Raw genomic sequence first — 13,527 nt, forward strand, 5'->3', positions numbered from 1 at the left:
GGTGTATTTGTTTTAATCCAGTATATTTCTGTTCTCCAGAATAGAGACGTATCTGAACTATAATAACATATCAATGTCACAGCCACTATAAAGTATGCAACACTATTCTAGACAATACAAGAAATACATCATCAACCCTTACCCTGCCGTGTTAAATACGGATTCCCCTTTCTGGTGGCGTTCTTCAGAATGGTCCTACACGCTGTGAGCATGGGGGCCCACATTTCCATCCCACAACCCCAGACACTGCTTCTCGACCCTTACATCCTAGTGTTGCCCCAGCGTCTTTGTTAGTGGGACTGTCATTGTCAGAAGTTAGGAAACCCCGCTTGGGAGAGAGAAAAGGAAGAGGGGGGAAAAAGCCCATCAGCTATTCAACTAAGAAGTCAATGGGCTATGGTTCCTTTGTCTGCAAAATGGAAGATACGAGGCACGTCCCATCCTGCATTTTCCTACCTTTGTTCGCTTTGCTGGAAAGTGAGAGCAAATGTCCAGTGTGGGGCTGTTCGTGAAATATTCAGCTCAAGGCCACGTATGTGTACTGTCGTGTATATTAGCAAACATCAGAATGTCTCCACCTGCTTTTATGGAATCCAATGACCAACTGATTTATAACTGTTACTTTTGTGTGTATGTGTTGTGTTGTGTTGTTTTGTTTTTAACAGAGAAAAATCTTTGCCGGAAATGCAGTGAAAACTGCAAGACATGTACTGAACTCCACAACTGTACAGAATGCAGGGATGGGTTAAGGTAAGAGAGTGAAGGATCTTGTTAAGTCACACAGCCCAGGGAGTTTCTCAATATAAATACAATATGTAAAAAAGTAATCCTCTTACCATCAGCCTTGGTTTGACTCCCATTCAAACAGCTGATTTGCTATTTGCATTATCTTTACCATTATATGTGAAATATTGGATGCCATCTTCGCTAAGGGAGGTTCACACACCAAGGAAAATTCTCTTCAGAAAAGACGGCTCTGATACACATAAATAAAAACGGCTTTTTGAGAGGCTTTCTCAGTGCTTTTTGGCCAGCACAGCGCCCCCGTCAAGGATTACTGTGTAGGTAATACCAATGAATTATATTTAATCCTCCTGATTCATTCCTTTGATGGTCAGAAACTCTTCCCTTATCTGTATTATTCTCTCCATATAGCCAATCATGCTCTTATCTTAAGTACCTCAGGCTTGGTTCCATTATGCCCCGGTATGCACATAGATTTAACACCTGGCAATGTTTTTCTGAACTGGATGACTTGCTCATTGCTAAAGCCAGATATCTGATAGCTTGCGCAAGAGAACAAGACACAGCTCACATGAACTAGGTAGCCCCTGGATAGCCACAGAGAAGGTCAGACCATCCTCTGTTGGGTAAGGAGTTGGACCCTGAGTTTGTAGAGGGCCTGAAATCTGTTGCACACAGATCTTTTTAGGTATTGAGAACACCTCTGTTTCTGCCTTTAATTGGCAAGGTGGACTCAGCAGGCTCCAGGCAGGTGATTGTTTATATTTAATATCAGAGCATCGGGGCACATGGGTGACTCAGTCAGTTAAGCATCTGCCTTTAGCTCAGGTCATGACCTTGGGGTCCTGAGATTAAACCAGAGGAGTCTGCTTCTCCCTCTCCCTCTGTCCCTCCCCACACTCATGCTCTGATTCTCTCTCAAATAAATAAATGAAACCTTAATCTAAATAAAAATCATGTTCTAATATATATTTTTTTAACTCGGCTTTTTTCCATAAATGCATTCAGTAGTAATTGGCTTAGTACCTTTCATCTCAAGACTTCGGGCCTTGATAAATATGAGTCTAGTCAGCCCCCTAATTCTTTTAGGACAAGGAGCCAGAGACAAGAAGGGAGACAAGGTAGATGTGGGCTCAAACCCTCTTCTATTAGTCAGCTGTGGGATCCTGGCCAAGTCACTGAGCCACTCTGAACTTCAGTTTTGTCTTCTATAAAATGAGATACTAACTCCCACATTGCTGAATGATGAAAAGGATCAACTGTGATAATATTTGTAAAGTACTTCTTCAAATAACAGACACATAATTGGTCCTTGAGAAACAGATTATTTATGATTATTTTCTATACACTTGGCCCTTGCACAACTCAGGGATTAGGGGTCCCAACCTCATACAGATGAAAACCACATATAAATCTTAAATCCTTAAGTTATTCTTAACTATGTAACTACCAATTACTACGGTTGAAAAGAAATCTTACAAATAACAGTCAATTAACACATTTGTGTTCTATGTATTCTGCACTGTACTTGTACAAGAAAGTAAGCCTAGAGAAGAGAAATGTTAGGAAAATTATAAAGAAAATATATTTAGAGTACTGTATTGTATTTATAAAAAAAAAAAAATCCACTTAGAAGTGGGCTCATGCAGTTCAAACCCATGTTGTTCAAGAGTTCAGTCAACTGTGGTTCTTAGGGAACATTTTACAGAATTCGTTAACCAGCGCTCTCCAGTGGAAATATGAGAGCCCCATATGTTCATTTTATTTCACATATGCCAATAGCCACATTAAAGGAAGTAAAAAGATACGGGTAACATTTAAAAAAATATTAATCAAATATATCCAAAATATTGTTTCAATATGTAATCAATAGAAAAGACCTAGCAAGATGTTTTACGTTGTTATACCAAAATCTGGGGTGCATTTGATCCCGGAAAGCACAATGCACATCTCAACTTGGACAGTAATTTTTTATGAGAAATACTTGCTCTGTACTTGGATTTTACAAAATTTAGTCAAAGGAGATTTTATATAGCCAGCTTTGTGCCAGACTTACTCAGTTTTGCCAGTAACTGAATCGAGGGCCAATTTGTAAAATGTAGACCGAAATTAACTAAAACTAAATAAAGTTTAAAGTCCCATTCCTGGACCATACTAATCACATTTTTAAGTGCTCGGAAGCCATAGGCACCGAAGTATGTGGGACAGCACAATTCCAACCCAGCTAATAGATCACAGAAAGAACCCAGGTGTCCCCTGTACCAGGCAGGTTAGCCACACTACCACTGTATTTTGGAAGCACCAGAAAGCTTCGGGGTACATACAGCACCTGCTCTCTATTGCACAACCCACGGTACATTCATCCCCTCCTCACACAACGCCGCCTCTCTCTCAACACATGCCAACCTCAGAAGGAATGCCCTTTACTAGAAAAATGAGGCAACCTTTTTTTTCCAACTTTGATAAGTTTTTTGGTGTCCTATTGCCTCCCACAAAAGGATACTTTTGATACAATGTCCTTTTTTCCAGTTCCATGGGAAGGGCAGAGATTTTCTTACTGGCTCTTTAAATGACATTGCTCCCTGACCAGTCAGGTCTGTGAATGGAGTACACTTTGAGTTACGCTGCCCTCTGTGTCCTTGAGACTCCCTGCCCTTTCCTTAGAGGATGTGAGGCTTGACCATTTTGCCTCAAGAGACCTATTATTTAAATTATTATTATTACTATCATCATTGTTTAAAGAGTGGCTAAGAACAAACAGAAATACATGTGCATCCAATACTGGAAGGAAGTGGGTTAAAATGTTAACAGGACTGTTTGGGATCTGTTTTTATCTGTTTTTGTTCTTTCCAATAGAGAAAAATAAATTCTAGTTTTCCAAGCTAGTGTGATCCAAATACAAAGCACAGTCAACTAAGATGTGCACTGGAACAATATAGAGTCTCGGAGAGTAAAAACCATTTGAACCTGTTGCTTAGATAAAAACCATTGAAACTGTTGCTTAGATACCCATCTTGTAGGATCATCTCTTTGGTGACATAGGATTACAGGGGCTAATCTGTGGCTGCAATCACACTATTGATTCAGTGAGCAATATTTGTAGATTAAAGGTCCTAAATTCTGGGGTTTTTTAATTTTAAGAACTGATCTATTCACTATGAAAACTATCATAATTGATATTAGAAAAGAGAAAAAAATACGCATTCCTCATTCAACATTCTGGCAACTGTAATAGATACCAAGAGGGCCAGAAAGAGAAAAATAGGGTAGAGAGAACACCTGGAAACAATAATACAATTAAGAAAAGTTGGGATGTTTAGGGAATCAGCTGTACAGGCAGGTCATTTTACAACTTTATTCATTAGCATTTAAAATAAATCAGGAAATAGAGGCAAAGTGTATTGCAGTGGTGTGGTTCTGATGGGAACCAGTAGAAGAACTAAAACCAGAAATAGAAACAAAAGCAGCTACTCCCAGGAGAGCGGGCTAGCTAGAGTTCACTGTGCCCTTTATTCAGTTGGAACTCATGTTACCCGATGTTCCTACTGCATTTTATAATAACAAAACAACTTTTTTAAAAAAAAAGATTTTATTTATTTATTTGTCAGAGAGAGTGAGCACAGGCAGACAGAGAGGCAGGCAGAGGCAGAGGGAGAGGCAGGCTCCCTGCTGAGCAAGGAGCCCGATGTGGGACTCGATCCCAGGACCCTGGGATCATGACCTGAGCCGAAGGCAGCCGCTTAACCAACTGAGCCACCCAGGCGTCCCAACAAAACAACTTTTAAGTTTATTTCATCATAGGGCTGGTTATCAGAGTTGTCAGACGTATTGTTAGGTAATGAGTTTTGTGAGTAAGATCTTTTTAAGAACCCCCAGGGTGGGGGGATTTAAGGTGCAGAGCAAGGAAGGGAGGCGCCGGCCAGCCTGACGATGAAGAGAACGGTCCACGGAGCTCGGGGCACGCATACAGGCTAGAGACATCATCACTGGCACAGAGAAGCAGGATAGGCATCGGGAAGGAAAACAGAAGGGGTACGCAGCGATTTCCCCTGCTTGGAAGCTTGGCCAAGCCATGGGTCTCCGGGAGGTGTGGCAGCATTGCACGGGGAGCCAGGGAGTCATGACCTCGTTGCTTCGATCACAGTGTCCGTGTATCTGTCTTCAGCCTGCAGGGGTCCCAGTGCTCCGTCGCCTGTGAGGATGGCCAGTACTTCAACGGCCACGACTGCCAGCCCTGTCACCGATTCTGTGCCGCCTGTGCTGGTATCTTGTCCCCCGTCCTGTGGTTTATTTCTCTGGCTCTGGTTTGGCGCTTGTTGCCTGGGGGTCAGCCGTCACTCCCGCAGCCCCACCGGATAGTGTTAAAGTAAATGCCGGAGAAACCCAGTTCTCCTCCAGGACTCCTGCCTGGATTCTCAGAACGCCAGCCGTGGGCATTCCATCCCTGGCGCGACACTGACACATGCCAGGGAGACCGCCGCCTCCTTCCGAGGGCATTTGATGGTGTTGGCAAATGGGTTCAATTTAAACGGGGAGTGACTGGTGTTTTTTTTCCCCCCACAGAATGTGAGGGAAAGCACAATACGAAATTGTGACTCTTAAAATGACAACATATTTGTGCCCTTGTCACCAACCACGCAGGCCACAGCCCATCATGCGAGCTGTTCTGAGATGGTCTCTGTTTCCCGCCTTTTTCTTCTTTTCAAGGGCCGGGCGCGGACGCGTGTAGCAGCTGCGCCGAAGCCTACTTCATGGAGGACGGGCGCTGCGTGCAGACCTGTAGCCTCAGCTATTACTTGGACCGCTCGGCAGAGAACGGACACAAATCCTGCAAGAAGTAAGTGCCCCGCGCCTTCCGCCCAGCACGGGAGCGTTGGCCTCCTTGCTGGACCCAAACAGTTACTATGCTGACCCGACTTTCCAGATTTTTCCTATAGACTCTGCCCTGCAGCTTTCACCTAGCGTCTCTCAAATACTTCGTTTCCATCCCAGGAGCACTTTAAAACCTTTAAAGTTAGGGCGCCTGGGTGGCTCAGTGGGTTAAGCCTCTGCCTGCAGCTCAGGTCATGATCCCTGCGTCCTGGGATCGAGCCCCGCATCGGGTTCTCTTGCTTGGCCGGGAGCCTGCGTCCCCCTCTCTCTCTCTGCCTGCCTGTGATCTCTGTCTGTCAAATAAATAAATAAAATCTTTAAAAAAATAAAATAAAACCTTTAAAGTAATATTTCTGTTTCAAGTACAGTGCGTTCTCCCACTTAAAATCCGTCTACCTGCTGGGCTTTAATGTCAGCAAAGGTAGCAGTTACGGTAACCAGATGCTTCTGGGCCATCTTCCAAGGGGGAATTGAGTTTAAAACGTCCGTAAGAGGTGGGTAGCAAACGTCTTTTCTCGTGCCTGACGTGAAAGCACGAACTGTACGTTTTCCCCGTAGATGTGATGCCAGCTGCCTGACATGCAACGGTCCGGGCTTCAAGAACTGTACGAGCTGCCTCAGCGGGTATCTCTTAGACTTAGGGACGTGTCAGATGGGAGCCATCTGCAAGGACGGTGAGTACAGACTGTTCCTTTCCAGCCTCTGAACACAGGGTCCTCGTTTTCTGTTGAGATCCAGTATATTTCCACATAAACTATCAAGCATGAGTCAGCTAGAACGTGCCCAATATCTTGCTAGCATTCATGCATCTTGAACTCACACCCTCGGTGGGTTTTGGTTTGGGTTTATTTATTTTTTAATTAAAAGAAGTCACCTGTAGTTCCATTGGCCAAGATGGCCCTAGTTATGCTTGTTTTGTTTGTTTGTTTGTTTGTTTTAATCAGCAAACCTTGTGGGTTTAGAGTTTCAGGGGTCACAGAAAAATTGAGCAGAAAGTACAGAGATCTCCTATATATGCCAACTGCCCCCCTGCAACACACACACCCTCCCCCACTATTAGCGTCCTACACCAGACTAGTTACATTTGTTACAATCAGTGAACCTTCACTGACACCCATTATCACCCAAAGCTCATGGTTCACATAAAGGTTCCCTCTTGGTGATGTACATTCTACGAGTTTGGACAAATGAAGAAGGATACATATCCACCACTGTAATAATCATACAGGACACTTTCACTGCCCTAAAAAGCCAATGTGCTCCGCCTTTCCCTCCCTCCCATCCCCCCACCCCAGAACCTACTAATTTTTTTTTACTGTCTCCATAGATTTACCTTTTCCACAATGCCATATACTTGGAATATAATAAGCAACATTTTCTAATTAGTTTTTTCATGTGTGTCTTTCCTGTCTTTCGCTATATGTACTTTTGACCAGATTTTTTAAAATACCATGTATATGGAAGTTTGTATCCTGCTTTTTGTACTAAGTATTAGACATAAACATCATCCTGTGTTTAAAAAGTCCTCAGAACCTTCATTTTTAATTACAGCATAAAATTCTATCATGTGAAGATGCCAGTTTATTGCCACTCCTTTTTGGATTACTTTAAGTTTTGACAAGTAAATTGTAATCAAATGGTACCTGCATTTTTCGTTCAACCTGAGAGGCAAGGAATGAATGATAGACCCAAGTGTGGAACTTAAGACTTCTAAATGTTGGTCCATTTTTCTTTTCTTTGCATACGTGGTTCTCAACTAAAATGCCAGGACCACACACCTTTCCTGAAGATTCCTGGGAAATTGGTCTGAGGGTGCTATCTAAGTATGGATATTTTTAGAAACTTCTCAAGTGTTTCTGATGTGCAGCCAGATTTGGGAATCTCTGGCTTACTCCATTCCCCTTGACAACTTGGCAAATGCCAAGTCCTCTCAGTTTTCTAGCCTCAGCTTCCCCATTTATAACCGAATGAAGCTAAATTATTCCAACTTTAACATTCTGTGAACTTTGAGTCTCGGTATAATTCACAGAGGGGGCCCTAAAGTTTGAGTCTGGACTTTATGCAGACACACATCTCAGTGACCTAGAAAGACATCATTTTGAACCACTGTTATTTTTAAGTACCTCTGGATTGTTTGAAAATAGAATAATAAAAAACTCTGTACTTGGAATAGGCTTCCTGGACAAGGGCACTTCCCTTGGTTTATTCTCTGCCTTCCTTTGAACGGACCCTCTTCTAGAAATTTCACAAGAGGTAGAACAGTGCTATAGTTGGGAGAGTATGGATTCAGGAGTCAGAAGATTGTCGTTCCTTTCTGGGCTCCAGGTCTCGGGCAGGTGATAAACTTCTCTGGGCCTCGTTTCCCTCCTCTGTAAAAATGAGGAGGCTAATACCACTGACCTTGTATGGTCATTCTAAAACTTCCTATGAGGGATTTCGAAAAGACATCCAAAAGAACGGGGCACATGATGAGACGTCTAGAGCATCATCAACAGGCTCATTTCCATAGAGCATCATAGGTGACTTTGCGTCTTCATGGCTTCTTGGCCATAGGATTGGTCCAGCAGGGATGGGCCAGACCCACTCAGGCTCTGTGTTCTCACCACACAGCACAGAGTTGGGGTGATGGCACTTCAGGGACCATGTAAGTATCACTTTTTACTTAAAAACATGGTACCCCCGTAGCTGGATCTGACCAGAATTTTAAGTTGGTGACAGGAAACAGGACGATTTTCTAGACTCAGAAGATCCACAGACACTTGAAATTTTCACCCCCAGCACTTGGTGCCAGGCATGGCCATGTCTGTGATGCTTTAACTGTCTTCTCTAAAGCATGCTAAACCTGGGATAAGTTATGCCAGATGGCACGCCGGTAGAAGGGGTGCATCCAGGATTGTGGGCAAGAGTAGAAAATGAAGAACCGTCTCTGGTAATGAGCCCATTTTAGGTCAGCTAAATCACGAAATCACCGATGGCTCACCAGGCTTTTCAAATCACATAGCAATTGCATTTATGAGTTTGTGATTTATTCTCTTTCAACTGTCATATTTCAATGATTCTAAGACATACTTTTTTTTTTAACATTTTAACATCCCTGCAATCAGAGGCATCTTATAATTTATGGCAGCTTACAGCCACTTTTGTCCGCTAGGTTGATGTGACACAGCTGTCCTTGCCTGTGACTTTGTCACGGACTTAGGTACATGGTTACTACTTCCTGTGTTGAACTGAACTAGAGTTTGGAATAGTTTCAAATAATTGTTTAATAATCAAAGGAAGAGTTTCTTTATAAGCACAGCAACAAAACAGCCTGTTATAGAACTAATATTTAACTAATATTTCCATAAGCATAACATTAATATTCTAATTGAGGAGACTCTTGGGTCACCACGTAATAAGATGCATGAAGCACGTTCTTTTCTCGATAGTACATAAAATAATGGTGCATCTTAAATCCAGTGTCTTGGACTCAATGAAATATAGTATAAATGACTGTATACTCTCTGCTCTAGGTAATTCTGAGATTCCTTGCTTATATTGTTATTGATTTCTAATTTATTCTTTTTTTCGAATCCTTTTTTTTTCCTTTCATAAATGGACACCAATCACATTCACCACTGGACCGCAATCTCTCTCCTTGAAAAACAATGCTGTTGACTGAAATCACTTTGCGTGGACCCAATTTCCTCCTTGTTGACTGCTCCTCAATGATCTCTTCCAATCCCCCCATCTGCCTCTCTGGCCAATCAAAACCTTCTTCCACGTGTACATCATGCCGCCCTCGTCCTCACCTCCCCCTCTGTCTTGCTGACTTCCTGGAAAAGCAACGGAAGAGTCCTGGGCCGAAGGAGGCTTCTGTATGCTAGTGAAAAAGAACAATCTGTGCCAGAGGAAGGTTCTTCAACAACTTTGCTGCAAAACATGTACATTCCAAGGCTGAGCGGCCATCTTAGATTTCTCTGTTCCTGTAGACTTATAGATTACTCCATATTATTATTAAAAAGAAAAAAAAAGAAAAAAAAAGCAAGCCACCTCTCTCTTTTTCGCTCTCTTTTTCTCTCTCTCTCAAATTTGTGCAGGGAGATGGTGAACTGTTTTGTCAGAACTTAAATGGAAAAAAAAAAAAAAATAAACCTACAACAAGCCTACCTTTTATACCTGGGTGTTTAGTGCTAAACAGCCAGAACCACAGAGGCAGTATTGTATGACCAAAGCATTCGATGCCAAAATTTGACGTTAAAGTAATGATTTGATTTCCTGCCCTGGTTTTGAAGGTCCATTTTTTTTTCCCCTTTGCATTTACTTGCTTGTTTCCCCTTTGAGACGCCTAAAAATACCTTTCAGAAACATCACAAGAGCAGACATAGATCAAAAGCAAAGAGAAAGCTCTTGCATCTGTCATTTTTCATGCTTGAGTCCACCGTTGGGGGAAATGACAGCAAAGCGGACCTAAGGGCATTAAGAACATCCCTCAGAATTGTATTCAATGTCGTTTGTCTTAGTTTTTCACAGCTGAACATTGATCCTTTCCACACATAATTTACTTCATGCATTATGTGCTGGTTTTGGCATTATACTCACTCGAGAAGTCTGCTGCACTGGTTTCATCAGATAGACTTGCTGCTATTGGCCTTGGCTTTGCAGATTGGGGTATTTTACACACAGCTGGTCAAATGGGATCACTCCGCATAGTCAGATTGGTGATGGACAGAATGCAAAGTTACACAAAATAGCTGGGCCTCACCCAGCTCCCCTGAAATCTGGAGTGTTCACTTTGTAGACCCTGCACAATCTCCTGGTGCTATATGGCCATTATCCCCATAGCATTTTTTTTTTTTTCTTTTAAGTCCATCAGAAATTCCATTTGTTGTGATGGGAAGCATTTTGGATACGATGCGGGAAATTTCTTCCTGGAGTCAAGTTTCTAAAAGGTCCTGTATTTTTTAAGAAATGGAATTATTTAAATAATATTTAAGCTCGTGCCCAAGTCGGCCGGGCAACGTTTTTCAATGGTGCTTATTAGAAGTTTTATCATTTTGTCATTTGCCGAAAATAAAACTGGAAATTGAAGATGGGTGGCATGATTGTACCCTCCTGGTTCTGTTATTTCCCATTCCTCTGTCCCTCTATAACCGTGCTATGATACATCTGTCCACTGGATGTCAAGGAGATCGTCTGTTTTCTTGGAAATATCCTCACCGGTTTTCTCCAACTCTTAAGTACATCCTGGAATCTAGCAGACTGAATTATGTGAAAACTATTTTGGATCAGTGGTTAGAAATGATGCCTGATCTTTTTACCGATTCTGAGTTTCTCTATATAGGGAAGGATAGACTCATATCAGTTTTCTTCACTTTTCATATCAAAACTCCATTGGTGACCTCATTTTCTTTGGGAGTGACCAGCCATCTCGCAGGCTTGATGCTGTGAGAGCCTCACTTCCCAGATGTCACTGGCTTCACAGCTGAGAACAGGGATGATATCAATAGGGATGATTGCGGGGAGGGGCTGGGAAGTGGATGCTAAGATCCCCACCCAAACAACAAGCTAGGGAAAAGCCTACCTTGAAAATATTCATTCCTAGGCATCAAAGTTAAAGTCTAACCTTTAATTTGAGAATAATTTGAGTCTAATGACCCTCTTTAATAGCATTATAGTAACACCGAGTCACAGAACGATTCATCAGTAGGGACTCCATTGATTTTGCTGAGCAACTTTCATTTTCCTAACACTGCAGGTCCTTCTGACCTGAAGAAAGTAAGTTAATCCAGGGGATGGCAGATAGAGTCTCACACTTCAAGTCACAGTCTCTAAATGGACAAATTTAAGTGCAAGCCGAAAGCAAAGTCAAGCAGATGGCAAGACCAGATTTGCCTGCAAAGGAATCCATTTGACTGAACCAGCCCGTATTAGATGAGGCACAAAGTTACTATGATAGGAAAGATAAAAAATGACGTCTGTGTTCTTAGACAAATAACCATCAACAATGTCAGCCAAATTCACCGAGGTCCACCAATGTGTGTTCCATTCCCACCGACCATGCAGGCGCACATCATGGAAATACTGGGTTAACTACTAGTGTGTTACTGCCTCGTTTATCTACAGAATATTATTAACTAGGACATAATGCTTTCAAAGTTTAAGTTAATGTTATATATTATGTATAAATATATATATTCATAATGAGATATATGTAATGGATAGTACAAAGTTTGGAGACTTAACAAATGCTCTAACCTTCTGGAGACAAAAGTCCTATCTTCTGTTTTCTTTTGTCTTTTTTATTCTTAATTAGTGATCCACTGTTAAATCCAAATCCACTTTTACTGAAAAATACTGTACATGTGTAAAATGTTCAGTTGTTTTTTTGTAAAATATAGTAGAATGGTTGTAATTGATACTGGCCAAAATCAATGTTATTCCATATTTTATTTTTTCTATTAAATTAACCTAAGTTCCTGTTTATCTGATCTGTTCCTACCCATGTGTAAATATCTCTGAAAGGGCGAGATAAGGAGAACCTTCTGTTTTCACACAGAAGCCGAATACGAAGGGAAGGATGGAAGTGAAGGGAGCATCTAAATAAAGTTGGAAAGGCGAGGGTGAGCAGAGGACGCAGTGGAAAAGGAGAGACAAAGTAAGAGCAGGCTAAGAAAGGAAGAGGTTAGAGTTGGTCCTGAGTGAAGGTTAGCTCCCATTTTTAGAAAGCAAGTGGAGAGAAAGATCTATAAAAGCTTGGCACACTGGTTAGCAGATCATACAGAAGCCAGCCCCAGGGTCTGGGCCATCTGGGCTCTTGTCCTGTGCCTCCCCCAGGATATGGACCGCTGCACACTCACTAGTGGGTGTCTGGAGGGGTGGGGACCAAAGGGCAGTGCATGAGGTGGTGGGGGTGGGGTGTGAAAGCTGTTGAAAGGGGAGAAGACTTTGTTCAATTTGCTGATATCCTGTGTGAAACTGACAGTGGTGTAGCCCCGGGTGCCTCGAAGCTAACTTGGTCTAAAATCTCCAGTCCGTGCCACGGCATGGGACTGTGTAGTTGGCAAAGACCCACCGTGGATTACAGATCTTTGCGAACCCTGCGTGTGAAGCGGGCACTAGCTCTGAAGGCTCAGTGCCCTGCCTTTTGGGAAGAGAAATGAGAAATCAGTGCAAGCGACATGGAAATTGAACTCCAATGAGGTTTAGAGATCGAGGGTACAAAATGGTGTAAGAGAGAGCCTCTGCTGTCATGAAACCCCATTATGAGGAGGGGGGGGCGGGGACTAATTGTACTGAACTCTTACTATGTACAGCACAATGAGGGAATATAGACTATACGCATACTGATGTAAATTCTCTTAATTCTCACAAAAACTCTAAAGCAAAGTATGCTCAGTTTGCAAACTATCACTACCTTCTGTTTACAAACCGGAAAGCTGAGGCTGAGGCAGAGGGGCTTGAAATAGGCGAACTGGGATTACACGACCAGACAGAACAATAAAAACAAAGCTTAGCAGTAAGACAATTAACATCAGTGAATTCTAAGTCTGAGTTGAATGGGACACTAACTTGTCAGGTTCAGGCCGGCAGAAATGCCTTTGAACTGAACTGGTCAAGGCAAGTTTCGTAGAGTAAGTGGAACTAGGACTGGTTCTGGAGCTCGGCAGCGAAGGCCTAACTAAGGAGATGGGACAGGAGCACGGGGGACATCACCAGTGAACTTCCTACGGAAGACAGGGTTCAGGGAAGCAAGTCAGTTGTCTTAATGGTTTAATCTAATTGCTACAAAGAGCAGTGACTCAACATCTAACGGATTAGTCAGGAAAGATTTACATTTCCAAGCTTTCCAAAAAATAAGTAGGGTGCCCGTCCTCAGCCCCCACACCCATGGCAGACCCTGCCAATCACCAGTGTCCAACCACGGATGGA

General features: G+C 42.5%; 1 protein-coding gene across 3 annotated transcripts in view; it reads left to right on the forward strand.

The window, feature by feature from the left end:
• PCSK5 (proprotein convertase subtilisin/kexin type 5) overlaps positions 1-13,527 on the forward strand; it is a gene marked incomplete at both ends in the record, with an annotated part of 451,941 nt that overhangs the window by 293,065 nt on the left and 145,349 nt on the right. For 2 of the 3 annotated variants that reach the window (XM_080819754.1, XM_080819755.1), the window contains 4 exons: positions 666-750; positions 4,910-5,007; positions 5,452-5,581; positions 6,175-6,290. In XM_080819754.1, the coding sequence (XP_080675880.1) occupies positions 666-750; positions 4,910-5,007; positions 5,452-5,581; positions 6,175-6,290 (429 nt within the window). Of the gene's footprint in view, positions 1-665; positions 751-4,909; positions 5,008-5,451; positions 5,582-6,174; positions 6,291-9,440; positions 9,731-13,527 lie in introns of those variants that run through there. The other variant, XM_080819756.1, reaches the window with a different exon arrangement.

This window comes from Martes martes, assembly GCF_963455335.1.
Source record: "Martes martes genome assembly, chromosome: 12".
Taxonomy (NCBI): Eukaryota; Metazoa; Chordata; class Mammalia; order Carnivora; family Mustelidae; genus Martes; species Martes martes.